Source organism: Pleuronectes platessa, chromosome 5 (assembly GCF_947347685.1).
Source record: "Pleuronectes platessa chromosome 5, fPlePla1.1, whole genome shotgun sequence".
Classification (NCBI taxonomy): Eukaryota; Metazoa; Chordata; class Actinopteri; order Pleuronectiformes; family Pleuronectidae; genus Pleuronectes; species Pleuronectes platessa.
The window spans coordinates 22,730,103-22,751,725 of NC_070630.1; the positions used below are offsets into that span (position 1 = coordinate 22,730,103).

At 40.2% G+C, this 21,623-nt stretch overlaps 1 protein-coding gene across 1 annotated transcript in view; it reads left to right on the top strand.

Annotated features, from left to right (window-relative positions):
• Positions 1-796: 796 nt before the first annotated feature.
• Positions 797-21,623, top strand: part of clcn2c (chloride channel 2c) — a 134,873-nt gene continuing 114,046 nt past the window's right edge. The window contains 1 exon segment of the mRNA XM_053422892.1: positions 797-1,027. Coding sequence (XP_053278867.1) covers positions 977-1,027 — 51 coding nt within the window. The 5' untranslated portion in view covers positions 797-976.

Sequence of the window (21,623 nt, forward strand, 5' to 3'; positions counted from 1 at the left end):
CACTGACTCCTCTATTTGGTAGTAATGGCTGGTTGGATGTGTGTTTTTTTAGTGCGGTGTATTATTGAGTCTAGTATGTCTTATCCTCCGCCTAGTCCAGATGTTCTGCTCTTTGGTGCTTTTTGCCGTCCTCACGTAGCTCACTTCCTGCTGTCCTGCATAAAGGTCCCTGACTGTGTGAGCTACATCACAGCTATGCTGCCATCCTTTCATAGTGTTTCCATTGATTGTTCTTTGTGCTTCAGATATACGAAGTGAAATGTCCATGACTTCTTCATGATTTAGTGCTTGCTCCTCTCAAGTTTACCTTTAAACAATGTGCAAGGAAGAAAGAAAGAGGGATAGAAAGAAAGACAGAAAGAAGGAAAGAAAGAAAGAAGGAATTGAAGAAATACAGAAAGACAGCATTAAAAAGGTAGAAAGGAAGAAAGAAAGAAGGACAGAAAGAAAGAAAGAAAGAAAGAAAGAAAGAAAGGATAAAGTAAGAAAGTAAAAAGTAAGAAAGAAAATGAGAAAGAAAGAAAGAAAGAAAGGATAAAGTAAGAAAGTAAAAAGTAAGAAAGAAAGAAAGAAAGAAAGAAAGAAAGAAAGAAAGAAAGAAAGGATAAAGTAAGAAAGTAAAAAGTAACAAAAAAAAAGAGCAAGAAAGAAAGAAAGAAAGACAGAAAGTTTTCTCCTGAACAGTTTGAACCGGCACGCTGTGAGCGCCCAGCCTTGATTGACGCACAGCTCCAGATGGGAGGGTCGATCCTGGAGAAAGTCCCGCCTCACGGTGTCTGAGCGCAGAGTTGTCTTGGATATAAAATGAAGGAACTTGGTGACAGCGGGGCGCAGTGTGTAGCTGGAGTTCACCAAGTGAACTCACACGCACGAGCTCCAGTCAGACCAATGCTTTAACAGCGCACACTCAGAAACACATCGCTGTTTGCTCTGAAGTCAACCAGTAGATCCGGGGGCCGGGCACACACACGCAGCCATGGCGGGGGACGGGACCGACCAGCGGGCGCTGCAGTATGAACAAACCCTGGTGAGTTGGACCTGTTGTCTCTGAACTTTGTTCGCCAACCACACTGTGGGCTACGTGTTGTCCTCATGCGGGGACAGGGAAGCCAGACTCCCCTGACAAATCCTGTCATTGAAAGCGCTGCCCGGCTGGCAGGCGAACTGCACAGACCTGCTACTGTAACGACACAATATAAATCAGTGGTCAAACAAAAGTTCTATTTCGACTGAATAAACGCGTGTTGGGGCAGGACATGTGTGCCGAACGTGTGTTTCCTGTGTCACAGTGTGTGTCTGTGAAGTGTGTGACTTTTGCTGGAGCGTGTATGGGTGTGGAGACCAAGAGAAGTAAAAGTTGTGTGTTTTTAAACGAAGTTCTCCTACTGTACATCACGTGGAAGTGCTGAGGCTTGTGGCGGTGCAGGATGCTTTGTGAGGCTTTAAGCGTCTTTAAGTACACAATGTGCCTTTTTGTGTGCTTTTCAGGCCGCATAAGAAGTCAAGGACACACTTTGTGAACTGTCCAACACTTAAAATTATTCTTAACTATGATACAGTTAGTTTAGGCTCATCTTCAGAACCTCTGGATTTGACTAACCTGTGACAGTCTCCTGTGTGGTTAGATCTGGTCCCAACTCTACTGTGCATCATTAAGACCCCCCCTCAATATATATTCTTCTAAACACCTATTAGAAAGATGTGCGGCATACAACTAATATAATTATACATCTATTTATTAACCACATATCCACTTTATGAGCCGGTGGTTTGCCTTACTTTACACATGGTGGTCAGTGGGGAGCAGCATGAAGGTATTAAAAGTTGTAATTTTATGCATTGAAGTGCTGCTTGGTGCTAAATAGATAAGCTGAGCCCCTTAATGATGTGTAAAGGACCAGTGGAAATATTATGCATATACACATTATGTGTATTTGGTTCATTAGTAAATTAAATCTTCCTTTACAGATTTCATTCAATGGGCATTTTTTGCAGAATTATGCCCATCAAGATCTATGGTTTAGCAAATAATCTGTGTGATGCTATAAATGAAATATCTAATGCATGCAAGAGTAGGATGTCTTCACAGCAACAGTACAGCAGTCATTTCACCAAGTGGGCTGTCATCCTGAAACGTACAGTAAATAGGGGTGAGTGGGCTGCATACAACCACCACCATCCAACAATAGATCAATTCACTGCTGTTGTTCTGCGTGCACCATGGGAAAAGCCGCTGTTTACATGTACTGTACATGCATGGTGTGTGGTATGATGCCCTGCAACTTAGGGTTGGATCCTGCATGCAGGGCCCACCGAGTGTGAACAGTGATTGAATCTGAGTTCAGACATTAAAGTGACTGTATGCCTCCAGCTTTTATCTGAAGTTACTTTTAGCATAGATAACAAGCAGGCAGTTGTTTTGCAATCCCAAGATGTTTTGCACCCAGTCTACAAGGTAAATCATTGAGTGAATAGTTTGCTCTTAAGCCTGTTTTCTACAGCAGGGGGCTCCCAAACATTTTCGTGTCACATGCCCTCAAACAGTCACTGATTAGGATCCATAGACAACACTTTTGTTTCGTGTTAGGGATCTCCATAAGGATTCATTATTAATGTTTAGCAATGAATTGTATAACACGGTAGATAAAAGTGTCCAGGGGAGAAACAAAGGCTGAGTTTCTCGTGGAGAATCAAACACAACTGATCATTTTGCTCCTCTTGAAGGACTCCCTGTGGTTCCTAGATCCCTCTTAGAGCAGCGTGGAGATCACATCATGCCCCTCAGAGCGATTGAGTGGGTTAGGACTATGTGTGTCTCCTGTTGAACTTTCTCGACAAAAACTTCTGTCAAGCCTTAAGAATTTGCTGTTTGAAGAGATTTGTTTTATAGGCCAACTGAACCCATTCAGTGGCAGCGGGGCTTTGAATCAAGAAGAGCCACAACTGTAACACTTCTTTGGGCCGCCGTTTCCTTTTGTTTAAAAAAAGACGTTTTTTTCTTCCCCACCTCTCTGTGTGCTGTTAATCAGTGTGTGTGTGTCTGAGAGAGAGAGAGAGATTACACAACATGCGACCCGCTGATTCAGCGCTGGACACTGTGTCACCCTCGCAGGGTCTCGTGCTCGGCCCTCCCGCTCTCTATGAGGAGCAAGCACGCAGCACTCTCTGGGAAAAAAAGAAATCCACACTTCCACACCTCCTTTTTCTGTAAATATGAAATCTCCCTGCTGTACTCGGATGATTGAGACGCGAACACAATAGTGAAAGCATCTAAATAAAATGGAATAAAAATAGCTACAGTGTGAGATTAACCTCTTTTTTAAACATAAATGCACTCTCTCTCTTCCCCCCTAATCTCCTCACTGTGGGTTGTAGTAACATGGTGTCTTTGTGTGATATTGGCAGTCAGGATGGTTGTGTGGGTTTGTTGTGGGCAGTGGATGCTCAAAGAGGCCACAGTGTAGTGCGGCTGTGAGAGGCTGAAAGGCTGCCTGTACAGAAAAGTTGGTGAAGTTTTGAAACACCCTTGGACATTACATGACATTATGAGAGGCGATGGTCTAGTGGCAGAAACTTGGACTATGGGCAGAGAAGGTCTCTGGTTCGTCTCTGGTTCGACTCCACGGAGAGACAACAAAAGACGAACCTGGATTGATCTGTCCAAAAATCCAAGAGTCTCCCTACCCTGTCTAGTGCCCCTGAGCAAGGCACCTTACTCCCCCAACATCTGCTCCCCGAGCGCTGTACATGGCTGCTCACTGCTCTGTGTGTACTGCACCAGATGGGTTAAAAGTAGGGCTGTGAAATGATTAAAATTTTTAATCAAATTAATCACAGGTTTCTATGGATTAATCATGATTAATCACATTACCGATTTTTTCGGAATATTTTTGTGAAAATAAGATTTTTGACATTTAACTTTTCTTTTGTGCTGCAACTCAGCAGTTCTTCAGCAGTTATCATTGCTTTTCCATATGGAACATTAATATAATCTTCATCCTAAACAGAATTCGGGTTCCTTAGCCATTGTGTGGTTGAATAAAACTTTTTTTAAAAATTAAACAGAAATTATTTGAGCTTCTTAGCCATAGGATGGTTGACATTTTTTATATTTTTTGTCACACAACCATTAACCACACCATGATACAATCTAATGCCTCTAAAGGCCCTCTTAGCTACTCGGTCTTTAGCCAGTTGGTGAGGCAAACTAACTTGTTCAAATTCTCTGACAGTAAAGCTGACCGCTTCTTTTGCACAATGTGTCCGGCGAGTGAGTCTGGTTTGGCGCATTCCACTTGAACGCCCCTCGCCGACCAACACATGCTTCGCGTTGCGGTGGTTAGGCGGGTATTGCTACGGTGAAACGATAACGTCTTCTCGCAGAGTGTGCATATCACCTTGGTTTTACTGAATGTTCGATCTTTGTTTTTTTGGAACACGATCTTCCCGTCCAGAAGGTCCTCAGGTTCATCAGAATTATCCATGTTGTTTGTTTGTTTGAATGGCAGCTGCCGTCTGACTGCATTACGCCGGGTTCACACCGGACGCGGTAGCGACGCCGAAGCGCCGCGCATTACTAATAATATCACATACTGCTGCTGTTATCAGCCTGCAGTAAAAACGGCATTTAATCATTTTTTTCAAGCATATACTTACTTGTTGCTCCAACATTAACTGCAACAGCATCCCAACATGTGTCTTTTTTGGTGTTGTCTTTATACAACATATGCTGAGAATCAACAACTCAAGTTACTTCTCCACTTCAATGATTTATTTAATGTGATCCTTGTTGAAGAACTTCTCCGCTGTTAGCTCAGTTAAATGTCGGGTGTCGAGGGTAAATTACGTATTCTCCACTCAAGCCTATGTGAAGAATACGTAGCCCCCCCCCCCCCCCCTCTCTTTTTTATCTTCATGACTGCTTGTGTGGCTGTAGTGGATGGGCAGAGGGGGACATTAAATAATGTGGTTGGTAAAAGTGGTAAAATTAAAACTCCAAGACAACAGAACGTGAATACAAAGTATGGGATGCATATTTGATCATTTATATCATATAAAATATGTCATCTATATCGTTTAAAATCATTTTTCAGTGTGTTTCCTGTCGCGATACGCTCGCGTCAAGCGGAAAAAATAGACTCGACGCCGAAACGATCGCTTCACGGCGCTAGGCAGCCGCGGCACAACGCTACGCTTCAGCCTCCGGTGTGTTCAGCGCTGCGGTTTAACATGGGAGTGGATGGGAGCCAGAGGATTGGCGCTGCGCTTACGCCTCGCTTCGGCGTCGCTTCCGCGTCCGGTGTGAACCCGGCGTAATGCAGAGGCGGCGGAATTGGAAGGTCCTTCTGCGCATGCGTTAAATGCGTTAAAAAAAAACAACGAATTAATCCTGTAATTTAATCATAACGCGTTAACGCGTTATTTTTCACAGCTCTAGTTAAAAGCAGAGATTAAATTTCCCTACCTGCATGAGTGTGCCTTTGCATGACTGTGCATGTGTTTGGGACGAATAAATGCATCTTATCTTATCTTATCTTATCTTACAGTGTTATTGCAAATCAGTGTCTTGCTGGTCTTTAGGCAGGAACCATTATTCACATTCTACTCTATGTTTTTGACCATCACAAAATGCTCAACAAAAACAGTCAAAACAATCAGTTGTGTTACTTTGGTTGTTTGGAGGAAAAAATGGTACCCGTCAGGTTTTTTGAACCTCAGGGAATGGATTAGTGATGGTCACGTGTCCCTACTGAACAGGAGATACCTCGTTTGACATTTCACTGGGGTGGTGAATCCCTTTTCCTTTCAAAGGCTATTTTACAATATTGTAAAATCCTAGAATAGAATAAATGATCGAACAAGTCTCGCAATAATTGCTTGAACACAATGACTGAAAGAGCTTCTCTGTCAACGCGTCTGCTGTCCAATGATAGTGTCCACAGCTGGTTTAAGGCAAATCAGCTTGTTCAAACAAAACTGCTCATTCGGTAGTGCCATGCAGAACATGCATGGACAGTAAATCATCCCTCGTATCAAACTTTGCAGTGATCCTACACACAAAAATGACAAGTTGTGTGGTTTTTATTTTTCTTGCTTTGACTTTAACAGCTGTAATTTTTCACTCATTAATGTGCTGCGATGGTTCCTTGATACAAACTGATATGTTTGAACCATTTAACCTTGTGTGGTTTAAGCAGCTCTGCAGTAGCAATACGGATTCATCACAAATATACAGTTAGGTCCATAAATATTTGGACATTGACACAATTTTCACCATTTTGGCTCTGTACACGACCACAATGGATTTTGAATGAAACAATCAAGATGTCCTTTAAGGGCAGACTTTCAGCTTTAATTTGAGGGTATTAACATCCAAATCAAGTGAACGGTGTAGGAATTACAACACATTATATATGTGGCACCCCCCTTTTTAAGGGACCAAAAGTAATTGGACAATTGGCTGCTCAGCTGTTCCATGGCCAGGTGTGTGTTATTCCCTCGTTATTTCATTGACAACGAGCAAATAAAAGGTCTAGAATTTATTTCAAGTGAGGTATTTGTGTTTGGAATCTGTTTCTCTCAACTCTAATTATGAAGTCCAAAGAGCTGTCATTATAAGTGAAGCAAGCCATCATTAGGCTGAATAATAAAAACAAACTAACAGAGATATCAGAAACATTAGGTGTGGCCAAATCAACTGTTTGGTACATTTATAAAAAGAAAAAAACACACTAGTGAGCCCAGCAACACCAAAAGACCCGGTAGACCACGGAAAACAACTTTGGTGGATGAAAGAAGAATTATTTCCCTGGTGAAGAAAAAACCCTTCACAACAGTTGGCCAGATCAAGAACACCCTCCAGGAGGTAGGCGTATCTGTGTCAAAGACAACAATCAAGAGAAGACTTCACCAGAGTAAATACAGAGGGTTCACCACAAGATGTAAACCATTGGTGAGCCTCAAAAACAGGAAGACCAGATTGGAGTTTGCCAAACGACATTTAAAAGAGCCTGTACAGTTCTGGAACAACATCCTATGGACAGATGAGACAAAGAGCAACTTGTACAAGAATGATGGGAAGAGAAGAGAAGGGAAGGAACTGCTCATGATTCAAAGCATACCACCTCATCAGTGAAGCATGGTGGACGCAGTGTTATGGCGCGGGCATGTATGGCTGCCAATGGTACTGGTTCCCTCGTATTTATTGATGATGTGACTGCTGACAAAAGCAGTAGGATGTATTCTGAAGTGTTTTGTGCAATATTATCTGCTCATATTCAGCCAAATGCTTCAGAACTCATTGGACGGCGCTTCACAGTGCAGATGGACAATAACCCGAAGCATACTGCAAAAGAAACCAAAGAATTTTTAAGGCAAAGAAGTGGAATGTTATGCTATGCCCAAGTCAATCACCTTGCCTGAATCCAATTGAGCATGCATTTCACTTGCTGAAGACAAAACTAAAGGGAAAATGCCCCAAGAACAAGCAGGAACTAAAGACAGTTGCAGTAGAGGCCTGGCAGAGCATCACTAGGGACGAAACCCATTGTCTGGTGATGTCTATGGGTTCCAGACTTCAGGCTGTCATTGACTGCAAAGGATTTGCAACCAAGTATTAAAAGTGACAATTACATTTATGATTATGTTAGTTTGTCCAATTACTTTTGGTCCCTTTAAAAAGGGAGGGCCACATATAAAATGTGTTGTAATTCCTACACCGTTCACCTGATTTGGATGTAAATATCCTCAAATTAAAGCTGAAAGTCTGCACTTAACGTTCATCTGGATTGTTTAATTTCAAATCCATTGTGGTGGTGTACAGAGCCAAAATAATAAATTGTGTCAATGTCCAAATATTTATGGACCTAACTGTAGATTTAAGATTCTTTGCATTTACGTAATAAACTCGAAAGTTACCAGCATAACATTGTATCTGTTACCAGAAAAACAAATCAAGACTGTTATTTTGTATCTATGAGTTGATGTGTTGGCTTTTTTGACTTGTCTGAGATGACCCTGAGGCCAGTGGTGACCCTACTTGGGTTAAACAGTGTTAAGAGTCTTTTGTTGGAGCCACAACTCTTTGTCAAGATTTGTAATAATTAACCAGATAATCAATATGATCCCATTTATTGGATCATAATGTCTTAAAGGAACGTTGAAGCAATTTTACAGATCAAGATAAATATGTTTGTGGAGAGTTTATATGAAAACTATTTATAAAAAAATCATCAGGGTTATATCGGCCTGGACCTAAATATACACATTTTAACGTCTGTTCTACAAACTGGAGGCAGAAGTTCAAATAATGTAGTTTCTTTCTCCAGCTAGGGAGGGGCTAACACTCATTGTGTTTACAGTGGTGTTTTGATGGGGCCGCAACTAAGAGCTCATTACTGATTAATATGCCAAGTGTTTTCTAGATGAATCATTTGCTCAACAAAAGGTCGCAGGTGACTTATTCAGATCAGTTCTTTTGTTTGGTCAACATTCCAAAACCCAGAGAAATTGATTAAAACAATAAGAAAACCAAATTTACGGTTCACAAGCTGGAAGTAGTGAATTCTTTATTTTGTCTCTAAACAATATTGGGTTGATCAAATAATTCATTATTAACTATTTAGTTTCAGCTATGGTAACTTAACCAATATTGGTGAATTAAAGGTTTATGGAAGAGGCACCCCTAGAGCTGTAGCTGCAAATGTTTTGTTACCGAGCTATCCATATGACCTGATTAACATAACATTGCAAACTGTAACACACTAACAAAGTCTTCTGGGTGTCACAAACGCACACAGACACACCTTTTTAAATTACAACAACATTCTCCACATGCCGAAGTGTAAGCTATATTGAGACACAATCAAAGGAGTATCACACGTACTGAACTACTACACCTTGCATAACAAACAATATGTCCTGTGTCAGAAAGTTTGAGATAATTGTGTCAAGTTCCACTGGGAGGGGCTATACTGACTGTAACGCCCATTTCCCTAAATTAACTACCTACAGGAAATACTTTTGTGGAGTTACAGGACTCAAACATGACAACATCCTTATTGCTAACCCTCTAGTGGTGGTGAATGCACAGCTTAAAAGTACAGTAGGTCGCAGTTCGAGGTGTTATTCTCTCACTGCACCCTGCGCGTGTCATTACCCCTGTGCATTCCATCTTGGTTCATTGCATTTTATGTTCCTCCGTTTTATCGCATCCCTGGTGAACTTAGGGATTGATTGTATCTCCTTTCCTTTTTGTGTCACTGTTTGCCTTTGTAGACTTGTTATTGTTACTGCCAATGCATAATAATGTGTGTGTGTGTAAGGTAACTGGTCCATCTGGAGTCTCATAACCAGTTATCCCAGAGCTTGTGAAGGTGTTTGCACATTGTGTGTAGAGGATGTTCATAGAGGAGTCATATAAGGTCACAAGGTACCACGCTGGTTTTAATGTGTTAGTAGTCATATTCCGGTCTAACACCTTGCGGCTATGAAAACCTATAATTCCATGTTGTACATGCCAGAAGCAGAGTTACAGCCGTTTACATGCCAGACCTTTGCACTTAAACCTGTCTCTGTTGGTACTGACTATTTCATGTGAAAGAAGGTATAGTCAGTCAAATTTGTCTGCCAGCAGGACCTCTGGTTTATGAATGCAATAAGGAAGCGAAACTGTCTGCAAGAGAAACATGGGAATGTAATGAGGTGCTTGTGCATGCTTTTTCTGTGTGTGTGTGTGTATGTATTTGTATGATGTGGCCATCTGTCTTGCTGTGTTCCAGGGTAATTTGTAACCCTGTGTTGTTCTCCTCGTTGTTCTCCTCGCCGTAGTAATTTGGCTTTATGTAGCTGTGGGAATGTCTGTTTGATGTCTGCTCCCTTGCATCCATAGTGGAAATTTCTCCTGACCTAAACTCTATTTCACTATCACTTCATCATGCCTTGTGGGCAAAGTCTTCTTTTTTTTATTTTGCGAGACAGGTCAACAACTCCTTGACCCCTGGCTTTAGTGTGCGGAGAAAGGGGTATTTGCATAGCACTTGTTCAGAGCAAAGCTGTGAATAGGCTCGGTCTGGCTGCAGATAAGCATTAAGCGCCGCCATTGGTTTTTCTGTGTGTGTTACAAAAGATAAACCTTTGCTTTTTTTCCATAAAAGTGAACTCTCCACCTCCCACTTACTTTCGGCACAAACAAATCTGTGATGGATTTCGTGTGTTGGGGCTCGTGGTGTGAGATGGATCAAGCGCAAACATTTGCACAATGCCAAAAGAATTAGAACTCCTAATGAGGAACTGTTTGTCATAACTGTGAATTTGTCAAACACTCCACAGTACAACAGAATAAATATTGACTGTGTCTGTTTGTAAAGCCAAAGGTGGAGTGTGTTTGTTCTAAGATGCATTGATCAAGCAGGTTGAGTCGTGTTAATGATTAAAGACTGAAAGATGGAGAGAATGGGCTCGATGGGTCAATAGATTAACAGATGAGTGAGAGTCAGCTGTTGAGGCGTGTCCATTGATCAGTACCCTGCAATTATTTCTACCTCCTCTTGTGTCCTTAACAAATATGAATTAGAGAATATATAGAAATCTGAGATCTAAGGCAAGTGGATCTTGGTTCAGTGATAACTCTCTGTAACTGTCTCTATTTGATGAACTCACAACAATGCCAGGTGAATACAGGTTTACAGCAAAGTAGAGAATTGGATAAAACATGGAAAACACTAAGTACATTAAATATGTTGGTTCATCTCATTGTATCAAGCCATAATGAAGTCAGACTGGAACATTTTATTAGAATGCAAAGGTCTACTTTACAACAACTGTCAAACATTTACTAAAGCTCACCACAAAAAAACAAACAAATCAAAGACATTTACTACACTGCTGTCTGCCACTGACTTTGAATATTGCTTAAACTAGCACTTTAATTACTTTATTACCCCTATTAATCCACATTTATGACCATTTTGTCAATCAAGACATTATCATGTTTTCTCTTAAGCTTATAGGGAGTGTGAATTGTTTTTTTCTGACCAAAAATCCAACACCTAAGATATTGCGAATACAATAAGGTCAGCAAATCATCACCAGCAAATCATCACCTTGGAGAAGCTGGAACCAGATGAGGTTTGTGAAAAGTTGTTCCTTTATGACAATTAGCGAATTAATCAGTTGAGGGGGATCTTATGTGTTCTTACAAAGATAATTAATTATTAAACACTTCCTCAGAAGAAGCTGGAGTTGTATCTCCTCAGATTCCTTAGTATCAAAATTTGCAGTTAAATTAAAAGCAAAGTTGTGTTGGCCTTGAAATTCTGAGCATAATTACCATCACTCAGCTCTTAAAATTAGAATATGTCACTTTCCAAGTTTTATTCATCGTTGTTTCATTCATCACTGAAAATAATAATTAGAAGTAAAATAAAAAAAGTCTTCTGACTACACATCGACTGTTTGATATTACTAAGCATATTATTTGTTATTAAGAGAGGGGAGATGAAGCTGAACTATTTGCAGAGCTTTGCGATCATGTCAGACCCAGGAGGACAGAGGAGAGGCCAGTATAAAGAGGACTCCTGGAAATACGGTTGACAAATCCAGTCTGATCCTTGGGATTTTGATGTGGAGCCGAACAAGCGGTCATTGTGTGACCCTGGCAGAGCTGAGATGTGACGGTGCAGTGAGACAAAGAGCCAAACAGGAGAGAAACGCAATGAGTAATGGTTTGTTCGACTGTAATAAAAGGTGATTATGTGTAAATTAGTACAAAATACTGGAAGATCAGATATCCATTCATCAACATTCCTGTAATACTATTTACATTTTTTTTTAAAAATATAACTATGACAATGCACAAGTGAACTTTTTTTCTACAAACTTTATTTTTATTTTTTGAGACTGTTAAATTGTGTCCATGCATCTTATTCAGTTTACTTGCATGTTGCAGCTTTAATGACCTGATTGACCCTTTTCATCACTGTGAGCACGTCCTCTCAAATGGAGCACACTGGTTTCATTAAATTTTTCAATTTTCTATCAGATAGTGCAACATTTTGCATCTACTTAAGTTTTCTTGACATTTGCCCATTCTTGTGAATGCAGTATCTCAAGAACGTCTTGAAGGAATTTTGTCTTCTTTGATTAAAATGTTCACTTGGACTCTAGGATGAATTTATTAGATATTGGTGGTAGGTCAAGGTCACTGTGACCTCATAAAATGTTAGCATTGGGCTATTTTAAGAAAAATTCTTGAGAATCCTTTAAAACTTGGTCCATAAATTCACTTTGTCTCTCAGATGAACTGATTGGATTGCGATGCTCAAAGGTCAAGGTTAATTTTGCCTATATATGTTTTTTTGCCTTTTAAACATGATATGACTTCACTGGTCATATGAGTTGAGGGAAAATATGTAGACTGAAACTGATTGGCGGAGGCATACAACCACAGTGAATATTTCTAGTTTATTTCTTATTTTCATTTATTGTCTCACGCCACAGATCAACTTAAGACTGGAGGTTCCCCACCCGAGCTTTAAATCCTGGTTTAAAAGGAAACCGCATTAAACTGATGAATAAATTCCCTGTTTTTCAAAGAAATGGAGAAAATGTTCACTGTTCCCACCAACATCAACAATTCATTCCTGACTTTTATCTTCTTGAAAACCAAATGGGTCAAAAATGCAGCACCATTTCCTTTTTTTTATATGAGCTACTCTCACTTTGTCGTATTTGCAATAAGCAAATAGACAGAGGACACTGTTTGCCCTGGGTTCTGTCTGTCAGGCAACCTACAGTCTGTGTTATCACTCTGGTAGGATATAACAATAAAAGTCCAGGGAGTTTTTGAGTTAGATGTATTCAATAATTTTTTCAGTATTATTTTTTATAAGTACAATATTTTTATGCAATGTCAAATATGGGCAATTACTAAGGGCAATGTTTTAATAAAAGAAGATGTAATAACCAATTTTCTTCATTTATATGCTAAACATAGCATTCGTTGCACAAATCTCTTTTAAAGGTTGACCAAACCTGCACCTTTGACCGTGAAACCGGTTGTCAATCTGCTCGCTGCTCATCTTCAATTAATCATTGTTTAATGTAATTGAAAAGCAGTTTCCTCTTGTCACTGCCAGTTTAAGAACACATTATCTTACGGTTGATTCAAACATGCCGACCGCCTGGACAAATACAGCTGAGTCACCTTGAAGTTACTGTGTTCCATGATAACACAGCAAAGTCAAAGTTGACAAATCAGCGGATGTTCACTATCAGTTGTGTGTATGTGTGTGTGTCTGGTTTTTGAGATTTTCCATGTCTGGATCTGCTTTTACCTAAAACACTTTCTTTTGATAAAACAGTGTCTTGTTTATGTATCAGCTGTGAGACAGATCCAGACTCGGGATGTTTCAACTGATTAACCTTGGCTGTACACAAGGATCCATCTCTTTTCACCTTGTCTGAATTCATGTGTCTGCAGTATGGTGTCGCTGCAAAGAAAGCTGCTGGAGTGTCTCTGCCTAATTGTTTAAAAGTGTGTGTGTGTATTTGTGTGTGCGTTTCTTCTGCCTTTTTAATAAGTGGAAAGCTCAGTAATCGATAACGGTGAGCTGCAGAGTGAGGGCCAGTGCCAGCTTAGCCAGAGGCTTTTCTATGCTTAATTGTATTACATCCTGATGTGTCATAACTTTGTATGATACCATAATCTTATGCATTTTTAGTTTTTGTGTTATGCCATGCTATTAGCAAACCAGAAATGGAGCTCAGTCTGAGTTTATCACTCCATACAAATTATTATAAGTTTCTACTGTTTTAATTCATAAAACATACACTGATACCTGCATGCTTCCCCTCACTTTAAACAATTAGATTAATAGTGCTTTAATTTGGGATTTCTTTACATGTTTGTGTACAAGAAGTGGTGGTCAACTGCCCATGAATAGTGCTGTAGTGAATAGTCCAGTAATCGATAAGTTAATGGACAGAAAAACAAAATATTGCTGTACTCACATTAACATTACATCATATTTCAGTTAGCTGACGCTTTTTTCGAAAGCGACTTACAATAAGTGCTTAAACCATGAGGGCACAAAACCAGAACAACATATTATCCTCTCTAGCAATTAAGTGTTCAACCAAGAAAATAATCTGAAATGAATATTGGCAGCCTTAAATCAGTTAAAAGGTTTGGGCAATATGGATAATATTGTCTTATCAAAACAGACCGTATTATTTTACAGGTATAATCTAATCTCACATCTTGCTCATGACATCTAATAACTGTCTGTTGTGGTGCAGTAGTATCAAGCTGAGTTTTGGTCATGCAGAGGTTTGTCACAACAGAAAAGAGGATATGATGTGGAACTAGTCCCTCCATCCTCAGCTTACTTCATCATCCACTGTTCAATATAGCTGCTGGTATCATCGGTCTGGTCTGAAAGGAGGATCTTCTCACTTCTGCTCATCCACATCGTGGCTGAACGCCTCAGTCATCAACACATGTTTGACTGTTGAACCTCCACATTGATAAGTCACCAGCAGGTGATGTTCAAACTTGAACATCAGGTGGTCAGCGTGAGACACCATTATTTCTGGTTGCGTTTTTGTCTGTCTGAAGAGATTGCAGAGTTAAATTGGCCACAGCTGTATTTCAATGCGGCCATCATGAGAAATTGGTGTAACAACCAAGCTTTGCTGATGACGCCTGTTCTAAAACCGAGCTCGAAAAAGCACAGTCCTGTGATAAAGACTGATTCTGAAAGTTTCCACCTAACTTATTTTGCTTGGTGGATGGGTGGAGACACAATGTTCTTAGCATATATAGTTAAGACCAATGTCAATATAATGTATTTCCACAAAGCATTATTTTCATGCAGTTTCAGTGAATTGGAACATTAAACAACACAGGGAACAACTTTGTTATGGCTCTAACATTAGTCAAACAAGTTATTGTGTTTATTGTGAATTACAGTCAACGAATCAGAAGTGCAGGGACATTAGTCATATGAATGAAAAATGGGGTGAATAAAAGAAAGCAAATATACTGTATGTGTGTATTGCCAGTGTATTGTGTATCTGTTCCTCTGACGAATATTGTCTCAGTGTGTGTTTTTTAGGGCGAGTTCACACCAATACGTCTGCTTCCAATCAGTGTCAGAATGATACATTGTTCCAATTTTTCCAATTTAAATGTCAAGTGCGCAGGGAGCGTGTCTGTGAGCATTTGGCAACTTGGTGACAGGATGTGCCTGGTGCATCTGAAAACGGCGAGATTGAAATGTACTGGGTGTGTTAGTGGCAGGATAACAGACCTCGTTTCATTACCTTTATCCTTCCCTTTACGTAAGGTTTTCCTATGACATTTTATCTCTGCCGTTATCACACCCAGTTTGTTTCAATCTCCTCCAGTTTCCAGATGCGACTGGCGCATCCTGTTATACCAAATACCAAATGCACACTGTCATTCAAAAATGGGTCCTCCTATTTTTATTAACAGTTTGGCCTCAGAGTTAGTGTGTGTCAAACTAAAGCCCTTAATGTTATAGTGAAACGTTTTCATCTCTCATCCAAAAGGCTTCTTCAGTTCAGTTGGTCAGGTCTTGTTGTAGTAAAGAACAGATTCACATTTTGTGGCCCGAGTAATTTATCCCCCTCCCAAAACTTAACAAGTCGCGGACGCGCAATAATTTCCCCACCAAATTACACTAGAGGGGCTCCGTGATTATGCAATTAACTGTAACTGTTCAAATTTAAATAAAAGCTTCTTGCGTCTAACATGTTACTATATTATCAACTGTAGAGGTGGAGTGAAAATTTCATGCGGGTGCAGGTCTCCAAAATGGAGAAAATCCTTATATTGGGTAGTTGATGGGCGGATCGGTCAAGTATATGAGCGCATTTGGATGTCGTCAGAGACAATCAGCGTATCCCTTACACAGATACACTGAACTGAGGAAGGCATTTGTAAAAATCTCTGTTTTTAGAGACGTAAAACGCTGTTTTAATATGTTTGGACGTGAAGCCTGAACGCAGAGGAAAAATACATTTTTATTAGTTTGGACAGGGCCTGAGTCTATTGTCTGTCGACTGTTGGTCACAACTCTAGAAGATGCAGCCATAACTCCAATGTTGATATCAAAAATCTTGATGCTTTTTAATGCTTCAGTAGAAAAACAGCTCATGGTATTGTTTAAGCTAACCTCTGATTAGCTACAGTTGGCATACACATTTTACAGACATGGCAGTGGCTCTGTAAGGCTGTAGTTAGCCTGGTTACATACTCGTTATGCTTGCATGTTCATGTAGAGTAGATATAATGTATACACTGTTCTTCTTAGTTTAGACTGTTGAAATGGGATTAGCTACTTAGCACTAAACACAAATACACTTGAGGCTGATGGTCATTAGTAGGTATTTGTTCCTTAGCGAGTATGTTGCACAAGAAGAAAAGTCGGAAAGATTCATCCTCTTCCTCTGTCCTGACTAATTATAGCATTTTTCTTCCTTATGGTTTTCAATATAATAAATAAGATAGGATAATAATATTCATGATAAAAATAATAATAAGCTCAGCTCTTAAACCAATCCACCTCTTTCATTTTGATTTAGGGAGAGCTGTTCAGCAAATTCTGGAATTTAGGGAATATGCATTAGTAAACTGTAGGCTGTAGTTTTACTGACTCTATGGGCTCTAGCTTTTGTGAGGTTATAGTGTTAGGGGAGGGTGCTGAACGCAATAGTGAAGAGTTTAATGGACAAACTCCACATTTGGTGCTACAGAGAAGGTAATTGATGAAAATGTGTGAAAACTTCACCTGCATAGTGTTAATCCTCAATATTGCATAGTGCCAAATCATAATATACATAATCTCAAGGGACTTTACATTGTAAAGGCGATTAAACCCACTTTCCTCAAGGAGCAAACACTTTGGTGTTAAAGGAGAGAAAAAGCTCCCTCACTAACTGGAAGAAACCTCGAGCAGAACCAGACCCATGTGCCTCGATTGGTTGGGGTGAGCGGAGAGAAATGGGGATGAGAGGAAATGTGGGTGGAAAAGAAGGCAGAGAGGAGGGAGAGACCAGGAACAGTTGTGTAACCATCATGTTTCAGCCCTGTTGGACTGGTTGTTATACAAATAATAAGTGTGATAATTGTAGATGTTAAGATGTTATTAATGATAGCAACACCAGTTAATAAAAACAATAATGACGACAATAAATAATAATACTATTTTTAAGGTTTCTGTATTGGAGAATGTATCTGGTCTATTGATTGGGAGGAGGTGGTGAATTCTTTATGAAATCACTACTGCTCAGAGTTAAAGCAATCAACAGACTAGTAAACTCTCTGCTGGCTACAGTGCTGGAGAGGAACCTGGGGTTGTTCTTATTTTCTTCTATTAATAATAATAATCTGTTTAAAAACCAATTTCCGTTACTCAGACATTAAATTCTAAGTCGCTGCTTAATTACTGTTCTTGTAAAAGAGCTTTTAAACATTATGGCATTTCCTCCCTCTCTTTCATTTCAGTGAAATCACTGTACTGTGCAAGATACATTTTCATCCAGTTCATCCACCCAGAATTTCCCTCACTCTCACCTCCTGCCTGCCTTTTTAATTATTTCAGTGTTGATCGAATGTAATTAAACAGATGCTTGGCAGTTTTCAGCCGCTGATAGAGTTGATCAGTGCTGCATTTGGCAGCCGAGTCCCCACTGTCGGGCACTGACGGATGGAAAGCATGATGAAAGGTGCTTTGATGCTCCAAACACTGGTTATAAGCAGGCATTACACACATTACACTCTACTGCACAAGCCGACACACAGACACACACACACGCCCCTTTGTAAACTGCACACACATTTTTTCACTAAAAGCCACTTGGCCTTTGTTTGAGAGGGAGCTCACAGGCAGGTGTGAGATGCTCCTCACAACACATTCGACAAGCAGTGCAGATCCCATCTGTTTCATTCTACACAGACTGAGCGCTGCTATAATGACTCATGCTACTCATCATGTGGCTGTGATGACAGAGTCAAAGCGCCGCTAATGGTCCGGGCCCTGAGTATCTGATCACAGCGTGGTGGATTCATTTAGAGTACCCCTTCTCCTCTTTTTCCCACCTTCCTCTGTTTTATCTTGTTTCGTTAATGTCCTGTCTGCAGATTTGCCTGCTGTGTGTGTTCTCTTCCTGAACTTCTCTCTCTCTGCCTTGCCCTTTCCTCTCCTATCATCTGACTGCACCCACGCGCATTCTTGTTCACTCAAGAAGCTAAAGTCAGAATCTTTAACTTGGTCCGTGTAATTTCTGATCGAGCCCATGTCCCAATAGAGCAAGTCTTTGTTCGGAGAATTGACACTGATTAAGTGGGCGTGCTGGTGACATTTAATATCATGTGGATGGTGAGACGACACGATTTAATCAATTCTGTTGGTACAGGTCAACACCAACATTTTCAAAAGAAAGGAATTAACATGAAAAGGAAAGGAGTAATGAGATATGTCGGTTCTAAACAAAGCTGATACGATATTCACAGCGTATAGCTTCCTTCTCCGCCCAGGCTCCACGCCTCGACTTAAGCAAACAGAACACGCCGTGTAGGTGAGGACGTCTCTGACACAATCTCATGTTGGGTTCTACCAATGTTGGAATGGGCAGCTCCGGACAATCTCCAGATCTGATTCCCAGACACTTCAGTTCACATGAGAAAAGGCTTCAGTCTCAATGATATTCTAACCCTCTACCAGGCGTTACAGCCTCAAGTCCTTCTAGCCCAGTTCAGATCAGTTCACCTTCACCTTCCACCCCTGATTAAATGTTGTGGACTAAGTGTGACTTGGCTGGACTTGATAAAATGATGCTTATCTTGGCTCTTAAAAGAACCACTTTGTGTGTCTACCTGAGCAACTTGTTTTAGGTATATTGGCAAGGACCCTGTTTTAAAATTAGATGCTGATATTATCCCAGAGAAAAACATTTAGGTCAGAAGAGATTGTATGATATCCTGCACAAGAAACTAGTGTCAATAAATACTGCTGTGTGCAAAAGTGGTAGTCAAAATATTCCTAGCATATCAAAGCAGGTTTTGATTTGACCTTTTTGTTTTTGTATACTAACACTGTACTTTATTTATTGTATTCTACATTTTTATACTTAAAAATACTTATAAGAGTCAAATCTGCATATAAAGTAGATACTTAAAAGTGAGGCACAATGAAACGTGAACTTTAAAAAAAGTAACAATGAAACGCACCAAATGTCGTTCAATGTCTCATGAACCACAGAGTGATTTATTTAGTTAGATTTAGATTAACACCAGCCCAAAAATGATATGCTAACATTTGAGGAAAAGATAACAATCTTTTAATGCTGGTATATTATTAAGAGGGTTTTAATTTTCAAACCCTTTCATTGCTCTACATTCACTGAGTGCTCACACTGTTGATCAGCTAAACTTGTTTAAAGCAGCATCATTGGAACCAAGTGAGACACACTCTTCTGAAGTCAATTGGAATGAGATCTAACAGTGAACGTGATGTTATTTTCTTTGGTAGATCCGGCACATGTTGGCACGTTATTGGTGTAATCCACTTCACAAATTTACATGAGACATCTGATACAAATGGTGTAAAATGTTTTACAGATCTGCCAAGTTTGTGTGTGTGCGTGTCTGGCATGAGGATGCACTGACCAATCCAACCGCTGTTCTTGTCACTTTCCCTCTTCAATCCATGTAGTGTTTCCAGGAACTAGTCCCTGAGCTCACAGGAGAGCTGTACTATTGGCAAGTGTGTGTTTCTTTATGTGTGTGAGGCTACGCTAAATGTGTGTATGTTGAATAGATGGATTGTGTAATGTGATGTGACAGCAGTGAGAAAAAGAAGAGATTAAGTTCAAGAGTTGGCCTGCTCACTTTAATGGCTCAGCTATTAAAAGAGCCCTTTTTCCACACATCAACAAGCGATTAAAACACACACACACACACATCCTCTGTCTTATTTATCCACTGAACAAGCAGCGGTTTGTGCAGAAGCATACAGTGTTCCTTATCCGGGTTTATCACGAATCCTCCTTCATTAATATAGATGGTGGTGGTTGTGCCGAGATGTGATGAATGTGTTTCAAAAGCATCAGTAGATATAATGGAGCAAATATAACTTGTGAAATAGATTTTAGAAAGACTTCACACTTCAAGTCTTTATTTTTCCTGCATGTATAAAATTAAAAAGTTATTAATTTAGCATCGCATTGTAATGAGGCTGTACTCTTCAAGTCATACCTCGTTGTGCCTTGCAACTTACCGTATGCCGTTTCTGGTTGTAGTCACAGACCTATAATATCATTTTTAGTATAGTACCCCAACTGAAGTGTTTGTGCTGTTGTTTCTTTTTTTGCAAACAGATTCCACAGCATTCTTTCCCCCTGGGAGAATGACTCTGTGCCTTTGAACGCCGCTTCACGCTCTCCCCCCATACACATGCAGCAACCACCATTAAAGATGCACATTAAACATCACTCCTGCAGTTTGTTTGAAGCTCTGCCCATTTGGTCCCAGTTCCACTGAGTCTGTGCCTGGATTGTGAAGTACTTTGTTCTGGAGTTTATCCTTCTCTCACCCATCAATTTCCCTTCCCCTCCCTCTCTCCTTTCTGCTCCCTCACCCACTTGGTGTTTCACTCTTGTTGGCCACTCAGTTCCATAACCAAACCAAACTAACTGATTACTTCTGTTTTCATGTCCTGCGGAGGATCTCTAGAGAATTGTGTCCGGACTTTCCCCACAGTTTCTATATAGTCTGGACTTTTCTCCAGTTTGTCTCTCACACATGTGCAACTCAGCTGTGGGTTGTCTGGTTGTGGACATCATGTGATTTTTGTTCACATCTCATCGACAACAGTGTTGGCTCTTATCACAGCAAACTCTCTTGACATCTTCGTCTGTGTCTTCTATGTGTATGACTACGCTTCTTTATCCGGAGAGATTTAAATGATTTTTTCTTGATTTTTTTTTTCTCATTCCTTCTGTCGCTTGTTGGAACTTGCAGTGAACCCTGTGAGGGGTCCCCCTGTTTGGGGCTCACATCGGATTCTGTGCACTTTCTGGGGACAAGCAGGCAGAAAGTCTGTAGGCTCTCAAAAGGACATTTGCATTCACACATACACCTCCCCTGGAGAAACTGCGGTTGATCTTTGGAGGAAAGCCTCTGAAACGACATCCCATTTGAGTAGTTTTTTTTCCTTTTCTTATTAGTTCTGATCAGTCAGCAGGGACCTGAGTACGGTAAAGTTAGAGCAGGAAATAATCACTGAGCTCCTGAGCTAACAAATAAGCGTATTTCGTGATTCTTCACAAGTTCAAATCCTCTAATTCCTCTGAAACTCAATTTGTCAGAATATGTTAGTAACCTCTAAGCATTTCTAATGGTTTATTCATTGGGATGAACCTTGGTCTCATCATGTACTGAAATGCATTGATTTTGCTCATAGATTAGTTCTTGACACTTCCAACGTTTGAATTTACTTTATCTGATCAAGAAGCCACATCACACAGTCAAATGAGTTTGGATGCAACACAGTGATGGTATCTCAAGGTTTTCTCAGAGCTTCTGGAGGGTTTAGGTG